Genomic DNA, 24529 nt, shown 5'->3' on the forward strand with positions numbered 1-24529 from the left:
AGAGGCTAGCGAATTTTGGGAATGATGAGGGCAACAAATGTATAGATGTGCTTTACACAATTGATCTATGTATTGTGATGAATTGTATGAGCCCCAATTAAAAAAAAAAAAGAAAAAAAAAGATTTATAGTCTCTGAAATTCTATATTGAGTCACTATGAGTCAGAACCAACTCAATGAGAGAGAGCTTTTGGGTAGGAGTCCTAGTGGTTGCTAACCAATAGGTTGGCAGTTCAAACCTAGCAGCCACTCTATGGGAGAAAGATAAGGCTGTCAGCTTCTATAAAGATTGAGGATTTCCTATCTCTGAAACTCAACGGAGCAGTTCTACTCTGTCTGATAGGGCCACTATGAGTCAGAATGGACTCAGTGACAGGGGGTTTTGTTTTGGACACCTGGTGGCACAGTGGTTAAGTGTTTGGCTGCTAACCAAAAGGTGAGTGTTCTCACCCATCAGCTGCTGGGAGAAAGAGGTGGCAGTCTACTTCTCTAAAGATTTACAGCCCTGGAAGGCCGTTCTACTCATAGAATAGGGTTGCTGTGAGTCAGAATGGACCGGGCAGCACCAGGTTTGGCTTGTATACACACAGACAAAAGGAACCATGGTGGCCAAATGGGTAAGTGCTCAGCTGCTAACCCAGGGGTCAGAGGTTTGAACCTACCAACCAGTGCTCTTTGGAAGCCTAGACCTGGTGGCCTGCTTCTGTAATGATTACAGTTTTAGGAACCCTATGGGACAGTTCTACTCTATCACTTGGGGTCATCACGAGTCTCAATCGACTTGACAGCACACAACAACACCGCCCCCCCCCAACAATACCAACAAAACATAACTCATTTAAAAATATAAGAAGATGAAAAGTATGGGAATTAAACATTTGGATTTATGGGGGAAATTTTTGCACATGCAAAAGTATGTAAGATATTACTATGCAAATCTACAAGAGCAGAAAAGGCTGATTGAGTGAATCCTTTTTCTAAATAGTAACACGAGGAATAAAAAAAACCCAACAATACTTTAAAAAGGTTACATCTCCCAAACCCAAATTCATTACCATCGAGTCAATTCATATCGACCCTATGGGGGTTTCTGAGATTGCAACTCTTTATAGAAGTAGAAAGCCTCATCTTTCTACCGTGGAACAGCTGGTGGGTTTGAACTAGTAACAGTGTAGTTAGGAGCCCAGTATACAACCCACTACATCACCAGGGCTCCATTTTGATGGGTGAGGAGGAGGGTAAAGAGAAAGAAATGGAACGGTTCTATAGGTTTGGCATGACTGTGACCTAGGATGTTTTAGCTTTTCAGAACTGATAATAAAGAGAAGCAGAGATGACCTATGGAATTAAAAGCACACACATATTAGAGACCATCAAAAGAATCTGAGTTTACTTTCATGTCTTCCTGGGTGACCAGAACACATAAAGACATGACCACAAAGGCTTCCTTAGCATTCAAGTTATGACCCTTTGAATAGAAAACTCAGGAAGATCTCTGGGAGTTTTGATTGACTTACAATAGATCCGAAGCATGTCGTCCTTGTGAGGTGCCATCAAGTCAACTACAACTCATAGCAATCGCCATGTGGCAGAACCAAACTGCCCCATAGAATTCGCTCTAATTATAATCTTTCCAGGAGCAAATTGCCAGGCCTTTCCCCTTATGGAGCCAGTGGGTGCGTTAGAACTGCCAACTTTTCAGTGAGTAGTTGAGCACTTCACCACGGTGCCACCATTGGACCAGTCGATGAGATGGACTGACACAGTGGCTGCAACAATGGGCTCAAACACAGCAACAATTGGGAGGAGGGCCCAGGACGGGCCAGTGTTGCCTTCTGTTATACACCGGGTCACCGTGAGTCAGGACCGACTCTATGGCACCTAACAACGACACATAAAGAATATATTTGGATATCTGGAGCCTAATTAATAAGTATAATATAGACTGATCCAAATGGTTTAGCTGGCTCACATTATGTTTCACTATTTAGAGTATTTAATAGGATTTATCTAGAGGCTTAAGGAGCCACGGTAGTGCAGTGGTTAAGCACTCGGATACTAATGGAAGGTCGGTGGTTGGACCCCACCTATTGGGTCTCCAGGAGAAAGACCTGACAATCTACTCTAGACAACAGCTTAGGGAAGCCTATGGGGCAGTTCCACTGTTGTACGAGTGACTGTCAATACCATGTAGACACTAGGAACTCTTCAGCAGAGTGTTGCTAGAACTAAAAGGGACTCCAGATCATTTCTGAAGAGCAAGCATGTCTTCCACCCAACCCAACCCAACCCACTGCCAGAAGTTGCATTCTGACTCATAGAGACCCTTTACAGCAGCGGTTCTCAACCTGTAGGTCGTGACCCCTTTGGGGGCGGAATGACCCTTTCACAGGGGTCGTCCGATGCATTACAATAGCAAAATGACAGTGATGAAGTATCAATGAAAATAATTTTATGCTTGGAGGTCACCGCAACATGAAATGATTGTATGAAATGGTTGCGGCAGGAGGAAGGTTGAGGACCACTGCTTTAGAAGGTTTCTGGGACTGTAAATCTTTATGGACACAGAGAGCCTCCTCTTTCTCCTGCAGAGAACTGCAGATGTTGCCATGAGCAGCCCGGCGCTTATCCAATAGTGTTGAAGCATAACTCACCGATGATGAGATGCAGTAGAGGAAAGGGGGGAACCCAGGACTCTGAGCCCTCAATGCAGAGCCCTTTCTAAAGCTCCACGAGGTATGTGAAGGTAATGGGCAACGAGGTGCTAATGGGAACTCGTGTCTTTGGGGTTAGCTTACCTTGTCATCCCAAAGTCAGATACTTTCACAGACAGATCGCTGTCCACCAAGCAGTTCCGAGCAGCCTTTGGAGGAAAACCAAAACCGCCAAATATTAAAAGTGCCCACGAACTGCCTGACATCAGTGTCCAAGCTTTTGCTCCTCTTTCTCAGAAGGCTGTGCAAAATCGATGGACGCTCACAACCCCCACGCCCGGAAGTCGTCTGCATTTCCTTGGCCACTTTCCAAAGTGGACGTGTGCTCCTGGCAGCCACCCATCCATCCCTGCTGGCCATCCTGAAAGATGTGCCACATCAAATACAGAGGCTCAGTTCGTAGAGGAAGATGGAGGAAGGGTTGTTAAGGGCTGGCTCTCCACCTCTAGGATGCCACCCATTCCCAGAGGCACTGAGAAAGGTGAGGCCATTTACGATCTCTTGGAAAGCGCTGGCTTGGGAGGCATAATTGCTGTACCAGAGCACATGGGGATTCACTAGTCTCGCATGCAGGTCATGTTTGCTCTTCAGTACCAGCAACTCTCCCAAGAGAAGCCCCAGTGATCACAAGCATCCCTCCCACCCAGAGATGCCCACAAATGGCATTTCCTCTTAGTTTTTGTATTTTCAGTTATTGCATCAAGTGACTACTTTCGCTGAAAGCCCTTCCAGGAGCAAAGGTCAAGTTGGGGTGAATGCTGCTAAGTAATGCTCCATTGGCCCAGGTCTTTCCATTTCATCCCTTCTCCTTTTTACCACGGCCCAATGAGAGCCATTTCAATGGCTTCTTTTCCCCTTTTCTGTTCTTTGATATTTTCCTCCCCATCTGCATGTCGTGTATTTGATTTTTAAAAAGAATTTTTGATTACAGAAGTGTCATGTGCTGGAGCAAGTCACAACTGATGAATGTCAAAGTGAAGGTGTCCCCCTCAAGGTCCCTCCTCATGGACGTTGGAACCATGGGAACCTTTCTGTCCTCACCTTCAGCTTCCCAGGGCCTGGCTTACCAAGTCTCGGTGTATAAATTGGTGGCTCTCCAAGAAGGCCATGCCTTCACACACGTCATAGCACATTTCTAAGAGCTGGGAGGGCTCCAGTCCTTTGCCATGGCTCTTCAGGTAGTTCAGCAAACAGCCGTTGGTTATATATTCAGTCACTATATAGATGGGGTATCTCTTGGAACACACGCCGTAGAATTTAACCAGCTTGGGATGGCTGAGTTTCCTGGAAGTAATACATTTCCAAAGGTCAGTTTTGAATTTTCCATACTCAGTGTTCTAGATGTTCTGGAAAAGAACCCCTCTGAGATTTTTTGTTTGTTTGTATTGTTAGGGTGGCTGTTTTCATCTCCCCCCCTGGTGGTGTAGTGTTACACATTCAAATACCAGTAGCAGCTCCGTGGGAGAAAGACGGGGCTTTCTACTGTAAAGAACAACCGTTTCAGAAACTCACAGGGGCAGTTCTACCCTGTCCTATCAGTCACTATGAGTCGGCATCCACTCGATGGCAAATGGCGAATGAGTCGCTTGAACAGAGAGAGACAAAAGCCTGAGAGTGTACGCTTAGCTCTCACGTGGGAAAACATTTGCCCTGGGCGGTGCAAACAGTTTACCCTCGACTGCCAACCAAAAGGTTTGAACCTCAGAAATAAAGGTCTGACAATCTGCTTTGTAAGAGTGGAAGGTTTGAAGCCATCTGGAGCCGTTCTCCTCTGAAATACATGGGGTTGCCACGAGTCTCAGCGGACATGGCAACTGGCTTGTGCTTTTGTGGCAAAACACGTTTGAACATTCCACCAGGGTACAGGGTTCGCTCCAGGAGACTATGGAAGCTTCTGCCAGATTCTTCTGTCCAACTGCTTTGCAGGGCTCCACTTATCTATCCAACTAGGCCCTCTGCTCAGGTCAAGGAGACCACCAAGCCTATCCACCCCCTTCTTGACCATCCTTGGGGTTCTACGATTCAGGGGTTCCCCATCCACATAGACTTTCAAAGTCTCTCTCCAGGGGCTTAGTCCTCCAAGGGTGGAGAATACCACCGGGTATCCAGCCTACGCCAAGAGGGATGGTAGATACATAGTTCTTGGTGGGGGCCACAGAGAAAGTGTAGATGTACTGGATGCAGTTGGGAGTGGGAGCAGGCCAGTGGACCAGGGACATGGGGTGAGGGGTGGGGGGCATAGTCCAGAGGCTGATTTCTCTAGAGCAGGGGTCCTCAAACTTTTTAAGCAGGGGGCCAGTTCACTGTCCCTCAGACTCGTTGTAGGGCCGGACTACAGTTTAAAAAACTATGAATAAATTCCTATGTACACTGCACATATCTTATTTTGAAGTAAAAAATCAAGCGGGACAAAAACACCCGGTGGACCGCATGTGGCTCATGGGCCGTAGTTTGAGGATCCCTGCTCTAGAGAGTCTTGAGAATCCTAATTTCCAACAAAGCACTTCAGGTGGTTATGAAGGTAATTTGTCAAAGTAGCAGCATAGAACTGTTTTATTGGAACACTGTTAGCTCGATTTAGAACCTCTATGTATTTATACCTAGGTCATGCAGAGAATTGCTCTAGACATTGCAAATGTCAGGGATTGACCTCTGAGTGCTAATGCATTCTCATCTCATCGAAATCAACCAACCAGCTCTGTGCCCCGTGAGTGGATTTGGACTCATCGCACCCCTACGTGTTCTAGAGAACGATGTCTCATCAGGTTTTCTCAGATGTCATCATTACATAAGCAGTTCACCAGGCCTGCTTTCCTTGGTGCCATTGGGTGGGTTTGAATTACCAACCTTTTGGTTAGCATTCCCGTGCAAGACCAATCATGTCCCTTGAGCATGATGCCTTCCCATGGTGAGAGCTAAGCTTCCACTCCTCAGAAGAAGCTTACATCATGGTCTGCGCCTCCTGGAAGAATTCATCTTCGGACATGGAGCCTTCCTTGATCATTTTGACGGCAATGTCGTACTTGCCCTTCCACTTGCCCAGCTGGACTACTCCGAACTGCCCGCTGCCCAGCTCCTTCAGCAGGCTGATATCTTCACGCTTCAGTTCCCAGACACCTAAGAGGACAAGGCAGATGCTCTTTAGGACAAGCTCAGAGGGCTGGGGAAGCTAACAGCGTCCCAAAGGATCACCTTTGGTGAGAATTCACCCAGGCCGTATGCAAAGCAGCAAGACTTTAAGAAAAAAAAAATCATCAGCTAAATAAAATCTACAACATCATTAGCCAACCTTAGGTGACCCCAGGACAACGCCTCCCCAAACAACACTGTTCGTGAAGCAGCTACAGTTATGGCCCAGGGGGCGCAGAGTGAAAACACAGCTACCCGTAGACCTCTGTGAGAGACTTCCTTTCCAATGTTTTTGAGGCCCTTAGCAAACCCAGTTCATTGCTATCAAGTGGATGCCAACTCTGAGCAACCCTACAGAACAAGAGTGGAATTGTCCCCCAAGGTTTCCCAGGCTGTCATCTGTACAGGAGCAGACTGCCACATCCTTCTCCCACACAATGGCTGGTGCGTTTGAACTATTGTTCACTGCTGAGTGCGATAGCCATTGCACCAGCTGGGCTCTTTTGGTGCCCTGTGACCCTATAGGACAGTGTAGAACTGCTCCTTAGGATTTTTTGAGTAAATCTTTATGAAGGCAGACAGCCTCGTCTTTTTGTCAAGAAGAAAGGGGAGGGAGGGAGGAGGGCACCGATCGCGATGAATGGCACATAACCACACATCTCCAGCCAGGGGGAAGAACAACAGAAATCAGAGGGGAAGGGAGACAGCAGTTGGTGTGAGATTTGAAAAGAATTAACAATCTACAATGTATCAAGGGGCCACAAGAGTTGGGGGGGGGGGAGAGGAGCTGATCCCAAAGGCTCAATGGAAAGTAAATGTCTAGAAAAGAACAATGGAATATATGTACATATATGTCAGACACAATTAATGTCTGGTTTATAACAAGAGTTGTAAGAGCCCCCAATAAAATGATTAAAAAAAGAAGAAAGTGGATAGGTTTGAACAGTCAATGGTTCCATTAGCAGAACAACGGCTGATCCACTTTGCTACCAGGGCTCCTGTGATGCCCCTAGGATGGGAGAGTATTGTAGAGTATCCTCCTGAACACACGTGGTTGAAAGCTGGCTCCTGAGCAGGCCGGGGCACTGACCCCACGAAGAAGAAAAGATGAGCGGCGAGGCACTGGAGGGGAGGAGCAAGCCCAGTGAGAGGCAGAATTTGACTACTCTCTTTGTCATGTTGGGGGGATTACAGATGTAGGCGAGCGGGAGGATGGCATTGGTTGTCAAGGGAATGAGCATGTATATTAGTGCTGAAGTCCACCCATCCGGACACAATTGGAACAGATACCTCCTGCCCATCATTGACCTTTATCAGGCAATTGATCACTTTTTTTAACAAAAAGAAAGAAATAAAAAGGCGAGACATGGAGTTTCAGAGCCCAAGGGTGTGTCCATACCACTTCCCAGGGGTGCAGAGATGGGGACCTTGTTGGTCTTCGTCGACACAGGGTGGCGGAGCCGGGTGATCATGCCTGTAATGGAAATAGCATCATCTCATTACACCCCATGACATTTCATCTCATCCCACCCCACCCCACCTCAACCCATACCATCCCAGCTTATCCTATCCCTCCCAACACATTACATCACTGCATCCCATCTCACCTCACCCCATTCTATCCCTCCCCATCCCACCCTATCCCACCCCATTCTCTCCACTCTATCCCATCCCATCCCACTCTATCCTGCCCCATTCCCATCTCATCCCATCCCACTCTATCCCACCCCACTCTCCCTTCCCATCCCATCCATCCCACCCTATCCTATCTCACTCTTTTCCATCCCATCCTACCCTATCTCACCCCATCCCATTCCCATCCCCTCCCACCCTATACCACCCCATCCTATCCCACTCTTTCCCATCCCATTACCAGCCCCTCCCACCCTATCCCACCCCATCCCATCCCACTCTATCCCACCCCATCCCACCTCCCACCCCATCCCATTCCCATCCCACCCCATCCCATTCCACTCTATCCCATACTATCCCACCCCATCCTATTCCCATCACATCCCACCCCATCCCATTACCATTTTATCCCATTCCATCCCTTCCCATCCTATCCCATTCCCATCCCATCCCACTCGATCCCATCCCATCCCATCCCATCCTATCCCCATTACACCCCACCCCATCCCATTCCCATTTTATCCCATCCCCTCTCATCCCACTCTGCCCCATCCCATCCAACTCCGCCCACTCCACCCCATCCATTTATATCCTTGCCTAAATTCTCTCCAGATTAGCTGGCAAAGCAAAGTGTTCAGGACATCATGATGCAGATAGTCCGTTCTGACCATACTCATCCCACAGTTGTATTCAGTTTGCCTGAATTGACAAACTAGCTCAATGTTTAAAAAAAACAACTCACTGCCATCAAGTCAAGGCTGACTCATAGTGACCCTCTGTGGGTTTCTGAGATTGTAACTGTTTATAGGAGTAGAAAGCCTAGTTGTTGTCCCTCAGAGCTGCTGGTGGTTTTGAATTGCCAACCATGTGTATTGCAGCCCAACGCATAACCACTAGACCACCAGTTCAATATAAAGCTAAGGTTAAAAGAGTAAAACAATCTTAAGTGATTGTTTAAAAGGTGAGATGCCAGGTGCTTGATGAACTCTTTTATTTAAGCATTTCCCCCACTTTTATCAATTCTGACACATGGCACCCCCATGTATGCCAGAGTAGAAGTATGCACCTTACTACTTTCAATGACTGATTTTTTTTTGGAAGGCTTTCTTTCAGTAAATACGAGTATAGATGATTGCGGTAATATACTTCCATGGTAAAATTTTCAACATTCCAGATGAGTGCAATATGGGAAAAAAAACATTTAAATTTAAAAAAATTGAACCAGCTAGTTAATTGCATTAGATGGTCAAGCCATTTTCATTGTGTTATGGGAAAGCTCAGTTAAAATAATCATAATATCTAGTTTAGCTTTAAACCCATTCAACTGTCAATTTCGTGCTTTGCAGTTGGGTATTTTTTAAGGTCACAGGAAATAGCACATATGGTCTTCTCTTCTTCCATTTTCTACGCGTTTGTTTTCGCTGGTCCCACACTTTTAATTTTTTTTAAAAGTGGACTCTTCCAAAATACATGTGTGTACGCATGAATATAAGTTCTAGTGTAAAGATGCATTATGTGCATCACAAAATATACAAAAAAAACATAGGAGAGTGAGATTTCTAACCATCTAAATATACCTGTACTCCAAGGGAGTTTCTTGTGCATTTCAAGTTGTGATCATTCTATCTGGGAGACAATAACTTATACTATGGTGTCCCTGGGCAGTGCAAATAGTTAATGTCTTTGACTGCTAACCCAAAAGTTGGAGACTCGAGTCTCCCCAGAGGTGCCCCCAAAGAGAGGCCTGGCTATCAACTTCGGAAAAAGAAACCACTGAAAACTCTATTGAGCACCGTTCTGCTCTGACACATGTGGGGTCACCCTGAGTCAGAATCGACTCAATGGAAACTGGTTTGGAACATAAATGTATTTGCATGAAAATGTCTCTGAGACATGTTGAGCAAAGACAGCAAGTCGAAAAGCACTACATGTCGAATGCTCTCATCTTTGTAAAAATGACAATAAAGATATATGAGTAAATGATATATACATCTACATGCAATGAAAAATACATTGTGGTATCAGTTTAGGGGGGAGTCTAATTTGGCAGAATAGACACCAACTTCTCCGTGGAGGTGATCTCTCTACTGTGTTTGAATTTTACCATCAACTTCCCTACCCTAAACAGGAAAGAGACAACAAATCTTTTTCAAAAGGACACCTCTGCTTCCAAGTCATTCAACTCATTGCACCTCCCTCACTGAGGCATGGCGGAGTCAATCAGTCCAGGAAATGTGAGTTACAAACCAAAACAGGAACCCAGCTGGGAAGCCATTCTCTTGCTGGCGCTTTCATGGCTCCCACTGTAATTAAGGTGACTGGGAGGCTCGGCACCTACAAGCAAACCGAGAGCAATTGACAAGGACCCCCATAAAAGAAAATCTGAAATCAATTACCTGCTGAATTATGTTGATGATAGTGAATCAGTGCTGGAATGGAATCAAAGCAGTAGTTTTCGGCCAGGTACACTTTATTCTCTGCATTTGTGTGCACGTGGTAATGCTTCACAGCTCCTTTTTTATCTCTGTTCAAGAAGAAAGGATGTTAGAGGAGGATTAGAAGCAATTGTAGCTTGAGTTAATGAGAGCTCTGAGATGCGTTTGCAAATTTGGGAGAGGAAGGCGGAAGAGGCCTTCTGAGCCTTGACATCTGGCATTTCCCAGAAAGTGCAGATGGCCATTGGTAATTCTGGCAGCAGGCTCCTCATCGGTGGACCTTTGGTAGACATACAGAATTCACCTACAGTACAATCCCCACTTCTGGACTGCGCCTGCCTTGATCCACAAAAAAGCTGGGCTCTTCTTCTGAGGATTGAGCAGTGACTCAGGGGCACCCTCTGGAAGATCAGTTCTCTTTCAGGACAAGAATGGAACTACAAAGGCAAGTGGGCTGTGGGTGTTGTCACTCCAGAACATGGGTGGGATGTTCTTTGGGAATGCGGGGTGGGGGTAGAGAGGCAATGTGGATGGGCATGGCCTTTAATTCCTTGTCAGAACCTTTTCCACATAAGGCTCCCCCCTCCACTATTATTGTATTTCATTAAAAACACCAACCAACACCCCCCCAAAAAAAAAAAAACTCACTAAGTTTTGCTGGAGTCCCTGGGTAGTGCAAGCATTTTAACATATTCGGCTGCTCACCGAAAGGTTGGAGGTGCCAGTTTACCCAGAGATGCGTCAGAAGAAAGGCCTGGCAATCTCCATCAGGAAAAAAAATTAGCCATTGAAAACCCCATGGGGCAGAGTTCTACTCTGATGCCCACGAAGTAGCTATGAGTTGACATCAACCTGAAGGCAACTGTTTTATTTTTTTTCCATTGGCGTTTCCCGATTGAAGTTGTTTTCTTTGGACTCTTTATCTACTTGCTGATTTCTTTCACCAGTCACCTTCCAAACTGAATCTGGAGTCAAGAACTTGCCTAGGAGATTAGATTTGGCCCAAACCACAGGGCCAGAGGGCCACCAAAGGCTTGTTTGTCAATGATCCAAGTCATTCCCCAGCTTTTCCTGGGTTGGTCTTAGCCGCTATGGAGGTATCACAGCAGACAACGTTGTACACATGGGGATGCAACTTCTGAGATGGGAAAAGGTCACATGACCACTCATTGTCCATGTTGGAAGTAGGTGCTCTGTCCAAAAAAAATTCTTGAAATACAATAACTTTAAGGAAGCCACTTAAATGTCCCCCAAGAGGTGAACTGGGCGTATACAAAGAGTGGACGAGAGAGGTGAGTGTGGTTGAGGGAAAGCAGACTCTGTTGTTGGAGGCCCTGCCACTTAGGAGCTTGCTGAAAGGGTCTTTTAAAACCTTGACACTCCTTCCCTTCATCCTTAAAATGGTGCAAATACAAACCATCTTTCTATTTGCTGCGCAGGGTGGTTACAAGGAAGGAAGAACTCACACCCAATGGGGAAGTTGGCGTGTAGGACTCTGGACGGGCATTCGGATATTGTGACGATGTCTTGCATGGTATAACCATGGAGTATCTTTTAGCCCTAATTGTTGGGGGATGGAGCAGGGCAGACAGAATCCTTTCCCTCAACAACTACAGTAACTCTTATTCGTTTTTTAAATGCTTACTCGGTTCCTGGCACTGCTGGAAGAGGATACATGATTCAACTCACTTGAACCACAGAATGAAAAATCAGAATTACTATGTTCCTTTTTCACAAGAGGAAGCGGAGGCACAGAGGTTTAAACACTTGCCCATAAAGCTCTGAAATGGTAGCTTGAGGTGTTGAGCTCAGAAGTGTGCCAGCAAACTCATACTCTTCATCTGGCCAAAGGGTCCAGCACCCCGGAGAGAAGCTGCCCAGGAAATGCAGTTGCCCTGATTCTGCCTTCCCTGAATGGCGGCTCCATCTAGACTGACATATTCAAAACCAGACATGGGGAGAGGTTTTGTGGTTCAGCAGGGGGTTGAAGCTGAGAGTGGGGCCCCCATGGATATTTCTCTACTCTAGGTTGAGGCCTGCATGAAGGGGCGTCAGTCTACAGTTTTAAAGCAAACGCTTGCTCTGCTGTGCTCTTCCTTGCCTACGCTGCTGCTGCCTACAGGAGAACAGGAGTGGCTCACCCAGCCTACAGCCTGTTTGACTTGAAGGGGTGCGGATGGGGGAGGAGAAGGCATCCACACATAGTCCAATGCTACAGAAACCTTTTGATCCCAAAGTTGGGCCTTTTAAGATAGTCTCTTATCCCAAACTGTGACTGAGTGAGTAGCATAGTCAAGGGACATACACAGGAGACCAAAGCAATAAGGCCCTGGGATACTTACTTCACAGCATGGCTGAATAAGGACACCGTATACATCCCAACCTGGCTGGAATTTCTGACCATGAATGCTCCTTCTTTTCCCTGGAAGGGAAGGACCAGGTGCAAGACACAGAACATTTGCATTATTCTAGAGAACTCGTCTTCAGGTTCCCCGCCCCACCCCCTCCTTTTCTCCCTCAATCTCTTTATCCCTTAGATATTGCCTCTCCAGGTTTTACCTTCTCTAATACAGTTTGGTTTTGGTTCTTCGCGTGGGTCTCATCTTTTCATCTCTCCAAGATAAAATTTGAAACCTAATTGACCACGTGAGTCGGCATTGGCTTGATGGCAACCAGGCACCACCAGATCATGCCTATGGAAGCTTCCTGAAAATCCAGGATGCAGAGCTCAGGGTTGCACTTCTGTGCTCCACTTGTCTTTCTCAAGGGCTTGTGCTAACCGTGAGCGGGTCTAGATTCCAAGGGCGCAGGCAAGGAAAGCCATCACGGTGGCTAAGCGGAGGTCTGAACAGAGGGGCATCGCTTATACACATCAAAGAAGCATGGGGTGTGCGCGGTGTTTTATTAGGTTAAACCATCTCCAAGAGACCGCTTGCCATTGGCGAGTCCATTCTAAATAGCAATGCCCTTGCTCGATTCTGACTTAAGTGCCGACATAACAGAGCCATGGTTACACTGATGGCCTCCAGTCCATCCCCTCCCTGCGTTTCTGATAGGTCTTTGGATGGAGCAAACTCTTCGCATCTGACTCCTAACCAAAAGGTTGGTGGTTGGAGGGCACTCGGAGGCACCATGGAAGAAAAGTCTGGAGAACTGCTTCCGTAAGGATGGAAGCCAAGCACACCCCAGGGCGCTCAGTTCTACTCTGTAACACATGGGGTCACCATGAGTCAGAGTCGACTTGACCAGGGGTTGTGTATTTGTGTTTTTGTATGCCTGGTGTGGTCTCCCCTCACATCGACTCCGAGCTTGACCACGACACTTGTTTTGATACAGGGGACATCAGAAAGCCTAAAGGAAGCAGAGAACCCATAAATACTTGCACACACGGTGGGCTGGACTTCTTGGAACCCTATCTTACGATTACCATGTTGTGAGGAAGCCCAAGTTACTAGGGGAAGAGGTCACATGGAGCAACATTGAGGTGCACTGGTTGATAGTGTCAATAGACAGCTAACTGTCACTCTGGGAAATTCCCTAGGCAAAGCTGGCAGATATGCCTCCTGCACAGCTGACACAAGAATCGTGAGACATCCCAGATCACTGTTGTTTCAAACCACTCAATGAGAGGGTGGTTCATGAGACAGCAAGAAATCACAGAAACAGAGCAAGTGGCTAGACCTAAAGCACTGGGTAGCCTATGGGCTTGACAGCCAGCACCATGGTGAGCTGACTGTAGAATGAGCACTAAAGATTCCTTCTTAAGCCCACTACCGTAGAGGACCTGCAACAGAAAATAAAAGGGGGTGTTCTTGGAGGAGGTTTTAAAGGACAAGGAGATTACTTACCTTTTGTCTCAGCAACTGCTCAGACTGTGACCTGGAGATGTTACCTGCAAACCAGCTACAAAGAGAAAGAATTCCATAGTTGGACATTAAGAGTCTTTTAAGCCCATAACTTGTCGTGACTCTTTCTCGTCTGTGAAACGAGGTGGTGACCCAGATCAAGGAATTCCACACCCGAGAGATGCCTGAGATGTTTCCAAAGCACACATCCCTCAGTTCTACCAGCCACGCTCTGTACTTTTAAATGGGTGGCATTTAGGAACCCTTGATCTCCTTCCACCTGACCTCGAAGTTTTCCACCATTGCACCATTTTGAATGGAGGCCAGAGATGAGAGCAATGGCCAAGGTATGCCAATGGAAAAGTCAGAATCACTAAGGCTGGATGCACCTGTCTTTCAACTCTATTGTTTTCTTCACCTAATCTGATGGTTCTCAACCTTCCTAATGCCGCGACCCTTTAATCCAGTTCCTCATGTGGTGATGACTCCCCAACCTTAAAATTATTTTTGTTGCTACTTCATCACTGTCATTTTGCTACTGTTATGAATCGGGTGACCCCTGTGAAAGGGTCATTCAACAACCAAAGGGTCGCAACCAGACACACACTTCATAGCACCTGTTTTCAAAATGAATACATTTTTGTTCTTATTATTTAATCATTTTTTGATGTTCCAGACTTACAGAAGCACTGCAAACAGCGTGCAGAGATCTGTCCACATAACTCAAACCCAGTTCCCCATCATATTAGCATCTCACTTAGACATTCGACCCTCAAGGAGGGGAAGCTTAACTCCCCACTCTTTAAGTGTGGGTTCTGCACAGCACAGCGACTGCCTTCCAGTGCGTAACTGCACTGTGGAGACAGGGCAAGAGTAAATGTACAGAAGAGAAGCCCTAAAAGCACTGGCTTGGCCACGTGATGAAGGTTCTTGGACACAGTGAGAACTGATGGTAAGACTATGAGATGGTGCGATTAATGACACTTTGCCTCTGGGTCTTCCAACCAAGAAGTACAGAGAGAAAAGAAAAAAACCCCAGACAGCTCTGGTTTAAGTATTTGAAGCGAGGATGGTCGGCCTCAGTCTTGACTACTTTGGAAGCATCACCAGAAAAGATTCATCTCTAGCGAGGACATCATGTTTGGTAACGTAGAGGGAGATGCTCCCGGGGATAGACTGACACAGTGGTTGAAACAATGGCCTCAAATGACCCCATGATCATGAGGATGGCACCGGACTGCTCAGTGTTTCCAATTCAGTCATACCTAAGATCACCACTGTAAGGCAGAGGCAATTCCATAGTCCCTAACAATCACCACCATCACTAGGAGAAAAGAAAATGTCCTTTTTGTTTGTTTTCAGGGTAGCATTAGAGACCATCTCTGGTCATACTGGGCAGAAGCAGTTGTGCTGAACTGAGTCAAAGATTAAGTAGGCGAGTCAGGAATCTTCTTTAAAAATGGTCCTTTGTGTCCCTACGTCAGCCAAGACCCTCCCATCTTACTTCCTCTGTGGAGCTCAGCAGACCACAGAGCTGTTTCTCACAGGAGGTCAACAATGCCTTTGAGCTTTGGCCAATGTGGCATACTAAGGAAATGAGTAGGGTTTGAGGGTGGAATGGGCCATGAGTTTGGGGGGCTTGGGAGAACCTTTGGCCACAAGATGACACCTGAGGGGGAAGACGTATAGGAGGAGAGAGAGTGCAAGGGGAGGGTTGTAGGAGAAAATCAAGATGGCAGGCATCTCAGAACTTGGGAGGAATGAAGGGGAACTAGTTCTCTGGTCTTTGTATTAATGGTTGAGGGGATGAGAAAAGACCCTTAGACCAGCCTGGTAAGCAGCTCAGAAGACATAACCTTAAAGGCTTAATTTAGACATTTAACCTTGAATTTCCCCATTTGTAAAGTTGATGATAGTGGTGGAGGGGTGGCACGCTGGATGTGATAAGCTTGAAAGTCCCTTATACATCCTCTATAATTAACACTTGCAACATTAACTGGTGTTTTCTTATTAGTTGACATTTTAAGCTAATCAAGGTTAATCAAGTCTAATCAAAAGATTCTTTGGGGAATCTGAGGCAGGTTATATACATGTGGGAAGTTGAAGGAAGAGATCAGGAGAAAGGAGTCTTGAGAGGAGGGAGATCATGCATATGATTCCCCTTCCCCCCAGTGCCGGTACCTGGATACACACACTCACATGATCTCCCTTTTGTATATGTGTATGTATATGCATGTGTGCACACATGTGCACACATGTACAAAAGCACACTCAAACACACACATTCTCACATATATGTTTGTGTGTATGTGTGTGTATATATACCTACCAAAAATGGATTTCTTTTCAAAGCTACCATATATACTCGAGTATAAGCCAACCCAAAAATCAGCCAAAGCACCTAATTTTACCACAAAAGCGGCATAAAAATGCACTGGAAAACTTGGCTCATACACAAGTGTATTCGGTATGTATTTAAATATTTCTACAAAACAATCTTTTCACCTTCAAAGTACTGTCCATTATAATTGATACATTTGTCAAATCTATGATTCTGTTCTTGGAAACATTTGTCAAACTCATCTGTTTGGATGGCTGATAGCACCTCCCTATTTTTTCCCTTCACCTCTTCTACTTCAAATCGCTGTCTTTTCATGTCCCTCTTCATTCAAAAAAGCAAAAAGAAGTTGCATGGAGCTAGGTCAGGTGAGTCAGGTGTGGACCAAGAAAGGCATGCTGTTTTTTTTGCCAAAAACTGGTGCACTGAGATGGCTGCGTAAGCAGGCGCATTATCCTGGTGGCAAAACCAGTCCCACCTGCCACAAATCAGGCCTTTTTTTGGTCACCCATTGTTATGCGATCTTCTCAGAACCTTTAAATACAAAGTTTGATTAACAGTTTGGTCTGGTGGAATGATTTCCAAATACACCAGGAGTCCACATTTGCATTTGTTCGAGGTTTGTTACCAATGGACATTTCACCTTTTTTGAAATGAGAAAACCACTCATACACTTGAGTTTTTCCCATAGCACTGTCATAAGCTGTGTTCAACATCACAACAGTTTCTGTGGGATTTTTCCAAAGCATGAAACAAAATTTCACAGCTGCACACTGTTCTCTTAGATCAGCCATCACGGAAAAAAAAAAAGGTTCGAGCGATACAGCTTTTACAAAAAATTCACTGTGATCAGAGAGAACCTTCCCAGGCGACGCCACTGGGTGCACTAACTCAGAGCAAGTTGCTTGATGCTTGCCTAGTGGGAAAAATTTGTACTCCGCTCCACCCAGCACAATTCCAGTTTTGGGTTGTTTTGTTTTTTTTTTGTATATACATATGTATATGTTCACACACACACATATGCACACACATTCACATTTGTTTACACACATTCATACTTTGACCATGTGATAATGTTTCAGAGGCCTGGCTCTGTTTATTTCTCAAATTATTTCAGTGTTGCCATTTCAGAGCAGCAAAGGCCTACCCCTGAGGCCTGATTCTGCCAGGGAAAACTCACTCAGTGCGTTAGTCTCTAATGGCATGCAGAGTTCCAGTGACAATTTTAAATAATGTGTTCTTTACACTGTACAGTGTCCCAATCTGGATGCTACATGACCAGGTCATTCTAAAAATAGAATCTGTCAGCATCAATGCTATCCTGTTCAAAATTCTCAGGGGGTGGTACGTTTTAACTTCACGCCAGTTGGGCTCCACGTTAAGTATCTCGAAAAAGTTCTCAAACCAAAGAGGTCCGTAGGGAATAAGCAATCAGCGGATACAACACATCTACATGCTTTTGTCCCATATCTACGGGGACAAAGGGAAAATAAAAGGGACTCAGGCCAGATGATACCCAATGAACGGGTGCAGATGATTTAGATAAACCAGACAGGGCAACATACTTCCAGTGGAAATACTCTAACCCACTGCCATCTGGTACTGTCATCTAGATTAACGGCCCTGTGAGTTTGCCTTCTGTGTTAATGCCTTTGAAGAATAGAATAGAATGGAAACATCCATGATTAGCATGAGAGGAGCACTTATGGTGGGCAATACTCACTCATAGTCATTCAGGTTTTCCTCTTCTTCAGATGAGCTGGACTCAGGGAATCCCCTTAAGAAAAGGGGAAACAGCACAAATGGGGGCGGCACAAAAAACACCAGGAAATAAATATAAATGCCTAGCAGTGCACACTCAAATCCCACCCAGCTTTGATCCAACCTTAGGCTAGGTTGCCCCTTTTTGCACTTGGGGAGGGCGGTATCAGCAAAGTGATGAGGGAAGGTGTTCAGAATGTGGGGTCCGTCATGACAGAAGGGCTTTTTAGGTCAAGAGGTCCCCAGGAGGCCCCCGGGAACTCGGATTGCTTTGACCCTTCCATTAGAGTGGCCTTGTGAAATAAGAAAGACTAGTGACAGTGTTGGTGTAAATTTAAACAAATCTCTCTGACTGTATATGGAACAAGGACACCCTGGTGATGTAGTGGTTGTGCTGGGATCCGAAAGGTAAGCAGTTTGAAACCACCAGCAAGCAGTATGAAACCATCAGTGTACGGGGAAATTCTTCTAAACAAATACCTTCAAACTCACCGCTATTGAGCTTGATTCCAACTCATAGAAACCCGGGAAGACAGAGTAAAACTGCCACTGTGGGTTTCCAAGACTAGCGGCCAATGGGAGGAGAACATCCCGTTTATCTTCCATACTTAGGGAAGAGCTATTTGACACGTAGAGATGCCTGAGTCAGTCGTGCTCATTTTGGTGCTAGCACTTGTGTGTATCATGAATGTTGTTGTTAGGTGCTGTCCAGCCAGTTTCAATGCATAGCAACTGTCCCATGGGGGTTCTGGGAGCAGACAGGCAGGTTTTCCTCTTGCAGAGTTGCTGGGTGGATTTGAACTGCCGCCCTTTCTGTTAGCAGTTGAGTGCTTACGTGTTATGCCACCAGGGCTCCTTAGATCATGAATAATAAAAAATCCGGGTGAGGACAACTGTAACCAAAGAGTCATCATCAGCTCAGATCCACAGCAACTAACATCAGTGAGGGCAGAGAGAAGACCCACCCGGCTGAAAAAGCTTATGTGTCCTGGAAATGGAAACGATCGCCAACGTGGTGTGTCTTTGCCCACCCGGGGGCCAGGCAGCGGGCAGTGTCTGTGAATTGCACTTACCATGAGATTTTTGAGGTGCTCTGGTTTACAAAACGCGTTTCCCTTTGGTGACTTCCTGCGAAATCTTCATTGCTACAAAAAGACACACTTCCTCAATTTCTATCTATTTAGACATTGTGAACCCCCGGAGTCCTCTCATTCTGAGATGTTTTTGTTTCCATTCACATTTGGACCCACGTCTCTCCCTCGATCTGGCCATGTTAAGCTAAGAAATCATGTTCGTATTTGGGTTTTGCATGGACTCCCACACAGCGATTGGTTTGCCGCTATTGTGCCATGAAAAGAAAGTGCTAATAGTGGTTCATCGTGACCCCAAACAATAGAAAACGGGACTGAATCAATCATCAGCACTGGGTGCGCCCTGATACTCTGGTAGCTCTGCGGAGGGCTGTATTTTGATGCTTTTCAGTAAGTGGTTGTCCACCCCACCCCACCCCGCTTTCTGTTGTCATGACCAGGAAATGTTTGCACATTAACAAGCAGTGTCACCCCATCTGGATACAGACGGGGCTTCGGGATGTTCTCCCGCTCCACCGGCCATCATTTCAGCTCTTTTATTTTGGGTATTAAGCGGGGTCCAAAGGCTGTTTTATCTGGAATAGAAGACTGATTTCCTGTTTGCCTTCAGAGCTAAGGTTCTTTTTCAAAAACACACTTCACAGTGGCCGGCTTCCTGAACAAGGAAGTGCTCCTCTGGCCCCGTTTCCAGAAAGACCTGGAGAAAACCTGCAAGTCAGAGTGTCTCCCTCCTAGCTTGCCTAAGAGCCTCGGCCCTGGGGGCAGCTTTGCAAATTCCTATCTTCCGGAGACAACTCTTGTTTTCCAAAGGCAAAGCCGTGTACCGAAGGCCTGGGTGGTGTGATTGCTGACTCGCTCAGTTGTTCACTGAACGGCTGCCAGCTAGAGTTCACCCAGGGGTGCCTTGGAAGAAAGGCCTGGAGATCTCCCTCCTCCCCCAACACACAAACCAACCCAGTCACTGAAAATTCTCTAAAGCACAGTTCTGCCCTGACACATGGGGGCGGGTCACCATGAGTTGGGATTCGACTTGGTAGCATTTAGTGACTGATTTTGCAAAGAAATTCGTCTTCTGGTTTGTAAGGACACACAGAGAATGCTTGTCGAGTAAGTGTATCACTTAAGTGTATACACACACGGTTCTTGCTGTTGTTGTTGTTGTTGTTAGATGCCCTCAAGTCGGTTCTGGTCCATAGTGAACCGCTCTACACATACTGGACTAGGAGAACTAAGCAAATAAAAATAAAACAGAAAAAACTAACTCACTGCCACCGAGTCCATTCTGGCTCATAGCACCCCTATAAGGCAGGGTAGAAGTTCCCCTATGGGGTTCCTATATTGTAAATTTTAATGGGGTTAGAAAGCCTCATCTTTCTCCCGAGGAGCAGCTGGTGGTTTTGACCTGTTGACCTTGCGCTAGCAGCCCAACTTGTAACCACTACACCACCAGGGCTCCATTAAAAGCCGTGAGGAAGAGGGGCATGCTTTTAAGTGAGGAAAATGATCAAGATGTTGAGAGGAAAAAGGCAGGTGGCAAGGAAGGCTATGTGGCAAGCGTCCACTTGAGTAATTAAATCTTTTCTGCATGGAAAACAAACTTTTTGTTGAGGCATGCAGGTGGAATATTCTGCAATGTCTATCTGCTTTGAAAGGAACACATTTCACTTTGCTGGAGAAAACGATGGAAAAGCACAAAAACTGGTAAAATGCTATCTGAGAACATGGCTGCTTTGTTAGAATCCAAGCTCCACGAAGCCCTTTTTGTAATTATCCTATTTCCCTCACTGACACGACACTGCGGGTGGGATTAACCAGGCCAACACTGAATAGCTAGCTTTCTGGAGTCCTAGGCCAAAATCCAGGGTCAGGACTAGGGCCAAGTGTCTGAGGCACCGGACTCAGAGGTACCAAATGGAAGGGACATTAACAATTGAAACAAAACTAGACAAGAAAACTTCAGCCAGGAAGATAAAGGCTTCAGTGTTGTATCTAAACATGGAAAGAAAAAAAAGCACAGTTAAGTGCTTGATTACTACCCTAAAAGTTAGCTGTTCAAAGGCACCCTAAGGCACCCCAGAAGAAAGTCAGGGCTATGAGTTTCAGGGAAAAGCCTGTGGAATAGCTCTGCTCTCCACATAAGGGCTCGCTAAGAATCAGAACCTATCCAACACGTAACAAGAAATGGCAGCCACTGCGTTGGTGGCTCTGCAGCAATCGTTCAGGGAGAGGGGACCATAATGCACCCATTGCACTTGGGGTCAGACTCATTGATCCTCTCCTTCCACAAGAATTCTGGGCTACAGGCAAATGAACGTAACCCTTCCCCCGGGCACCACATGAAAGTCAATACGCTTGGCCCCTAGCTCCAATCCGCACCAAGAGGGTTCACCACACTGGTGACACAGTGCATGACACGAAGGCACTTACATTTTTTCAAGTTCCATATGGCCCAGTGGCTGTATCATCGGCACAGTGAGGCATTTGCTTTAGGTCAAAACCAAAGGAATGGACAGAATAAAGGAATGAGAGGGCATGGGAGGAAAGAAAGAGAAGAGACACATGATGAGTCAGAGACTGCTCTGTGTGCACGTTGGCGGACGACGGACGTTGGCATTCTTCAGAATACCCAGGACTGCGTGAAAAGATGGTGGGCAGGGGACACGGTGACGGGGAGGACAAAGGAAGGGTTTCTCTGGGTCCATCTCTCAATTGGATACAACAGTAACTGAGCATTGACTCTGGGCCAGGCTCGGTACCAGATCCCAGAGAGAGACATGATGTAGGTCCTTGCTGCCCTCAAGGCATTTTGAATTCTGGATTCTGGTAGAATCTTAGGGCTGAAAGGACCAATCAGCTCAGCTATGGCCCTGCCTGAAATGTTACCCAGCTTTTAATTCATCACCAAACACAATACAAAAATAAGACCACACTAAGCTCTTTCATAAAGAAGATATATGTGTAGCATGGTGTGTTCTGGAATGGGGGCTTCCAAGGGGGGAGGGCAGTCAAGGGGATGGAGTAAAATGTCCAGGCCTCTGCTTCTCAGGCTTCTGGTGCAAGCACTGAACCTTTCCGGAAAGGACAGCTTCATCTAATCCAAGCTCTGACAGCTTCGAGGCTGGGGTCCAAGCCTTGGAGGAGGCGGGGCTGGGTAACGGCTACTCTACATTCTGTACAGTCAGCTTGCAAGCTGGGGTTTTACCTTTTCAGTTTTCTTACTTGCCACCAGTCAGGGCAGTCTTCCCTTGGGATGTACCGCATGTTGACGTTTGGCTGGGAGCCATAGGTTTTCTTTGAGTCGCCATCATACTGGGCTAGTGTGGTACTTGAAGATGGTTTCTCCATTTTGAGAACAGGAACGGCCCGAGGAATCTTCAGCTTTGGAGGACAAGAGATTTATTGTCATCACAGGAAGTCACAGATCCAAGTACTGGGAACTGACAACCAATGTATGTCAGTTCTTAAACTTCAAAAGGAAGGAAAGAAGGGGGAGGAAGACAGAGGAAGACAGACAGACAGAAGAGAAGGAAGGAAGGGAGGGAAGAAAGCATCGATACGTATTGGTGAGAGTATGGATCTCTCCTACTTTGCTGGTTAGAGAAGGAAGCGGTACAACCATATTGGAAAGTTGTTTGTCAGACCCACTACAACTGGACATGCATCTTATGACTCAGAAGTTCTACACATCTACCCAACTGTCATGTGAAAGCAAAGGCCATCTAAAACAATGTTTCCTAGAAAAATTCTCTTGATTTGATCAAAGCTGGAAATTACCTAAATACACACCAAGAGTACAAACGAATAACCATCCTTGGGTGCAGTTGGTGGAGTACTGACCTCCTACAATGATGTCTATGCCATAACACTATGAATCTAGTTAGTAAAAATGGCAGAAAGGGGCCTTGCAGATGTGACATAGTTAAGGATAGATGGGCCCAATAGAATCAGAAAGGTTCTTGTAAGTAAGTTGTGAGAAGAATGTGAAGGACAGAAAGGAAAGAGGATGCACACCACTGACTCTAAAAATGCAGGAAGGGGCCACAAGCCAAGGAATGCAGGTGGTCTGTCTCAAAACCAAATTCGCCGTCATCGAGTCAATTCTGATAGCAACCCTACAAGATGTAAACCGGGCCCTGTGGGTTTCCTAGACTGTAATTCTTTACGGCAACAGAAAGCCTCATCTTCCTCCAGTGGAGCCCCTGGTGGGCTGACCTTGTGTTCAGCAGCCCAGGTGTAACCCACTAGGCCATGACTAGAAGCTGGACAAACCAAGGAAAGGGATTCTTTCCCTGAACCCCCCAGAAGGAGCTCAGCCCCGCAGAGCCATCTTACATTGGACATCTAGGACTATAAGCTAATAAATGTGTGTGTCTTTGAGATACTGAAGCTGTGGTAGTTTGTTACAGCAGCCAAAAAAAAAAAAAATGGGCACAGTGGTATAGTCACAGAAGCGGATGCTAGCCGCAAGGAGAATAAACCACAACCACAAACCAAGAAATGGGCAAATCTCACAAATGCAATAAGGCAGCCAAGGCAGCCAAGAAAATTCTGCATTCTTTACAATTCTGTTTCTATAAAAGTCAGAACCAGGCAATCTGTGCTGTGATACCAATGACTATTGATGACTCTTGGCAGGGTGGGGTGACTGCAAGGGGTAGCACTGAGGCTGCTTACCACAAGGTTGGTGGTTCTAACCCACCAGCCACTCTGGTGGAAGAAAGATAAGGCTGTGTGCTCCCGTAAAGAGCTACAAGCTTGGAAAACATACGGAGTCGTTCTACTCTGTTCTGTAGGGTCACTATGATTCAGACTCGACTCAATGGCAGCGGCTTTGGTTTCATTTGGGTTTCGGAGTTCTGGTAAAGGATCTTCGGTGGTGCACTGGGGTAAGTATTGGGTTGCTCACCCAAAAGGTCAGAAGTTCAAACCCATTAGCAGCTCCATGGGAGAAAGATGTGGCTGTCTGCTTCTATTGAGATTCATAGCCTCAGAAACCTTGCGGGGCAGTTTTGTTCTGTCCCATAGGCCGGGTTACTGTGAGATTCAAGAGCAGTGAGTTTGGGGGCTTGGGGGTCTGACGCTCTTTCGTTTCTTAATCAGAATTGAGGTGATCCAGGTGTGTTCAGTTTGTACAAATGCATTAAGCTGAACCATTAAAACATGTGCCCTTTTTTCTCGGCGCATGCTATACTTTGATGCCAAATTCCTGTGCCAATGGGTATCAGCTCTGAAGAGAATGTTTTTTTTCACACGGGACTTTATTTTCCTTCTCTCCGGGGCTACGGTGTATTTTGGCTGAGGTTTTGACGTCCTGGAAAGTTTAGTTATCCAGAGCGTGTTATTTATGAAGCTGTGAGGTGGGGATTCTCCAAAGAGAAACACAGTGGAAAGTTCCCTCGGCGGAAATCTGGCCCGTGTGGTGGGGCAGCTGACTTTATTTATTTTCTCGGCATAGCAAAGTCAGCCCCTCACGGAATTCTCTGGTAAGAACAAAACAAACGAAAGCATGCTTTCCACAATACCCTCTTGGGGCCCAGGTCCACTTGGGCAGCTGGTAATCAAAACAGGCTGCTAGAACTCTCGGC

General features: G+C 46.1%; 1 protein-coding gene across 3 annotated transcripts in view; it reads right to left on the reverse strand.

Annotated features, from left to right (window-relative positions):
* Positions 1-24529, reverse strand: part of BMX (BMX non-receptor tyrosine kinase) — a 62833-nt gene that overhangs the window by 12259 nt on the left and 26045 nt on the right. Inside the window, exons 7-17 of one of the 3 annotated variants that reach the window (XM_045290783.1) lie at positions 22147-22322; positions 21372-21428; positions 18927-18998; positions 17816-17869; positions 13758-13812; positions 12252-12331; positions 9871-9998; positions 7242-7316; positions 5659-5830; positions 3781-3997; positions 2798-2862 (exon numbers count right to left, since the gene is read on the reverse strand). In XM_045290783.1, coding sequence (XP_045146718.1) covers positions 2798-2862; positions 3781-3997; positions 5659-5830; positions 7242-7316; positions 9871-9998; positions 12252-12331; positions 13758-13812; positions 17816-17869; positions 18927-18998; positions 21372-21428; positions 22147-22322 — 1151 coding nt within the window. The remainder of the gene's footprint in view (positions 1-2797; positions 2863-3780; positions 3998-5658; positions 5831-7241; positions 7317-9870; positions 9999-12251; positions 12332-13757; positions 13813-17815; positions 17870-18926; positions 18999-21371; positions 21429-22146; positions 22323-24529) is intronic. The other 2 variants (XM_004709946.4, XM_045290784.1) reach the window with 2 other exon arrangements.

The sequence above is a fragment of the Echinops telfairi genome, unplaced genomic scaffold, assembly GCF_000313985.2.
Source record: "Echinops telfairi isolate 266 unplaced genomic scaffold, ASM31398v2 ScPeMD7_53;HRSCAF=182, whole genome shotgun sequence".
Taxonomy (NCBI): Eukaryota; Metazoa; Chordata; class Mammalia; order Afrosoricida; family Tenrecidae; genus Echinops; species Echinops telfairi.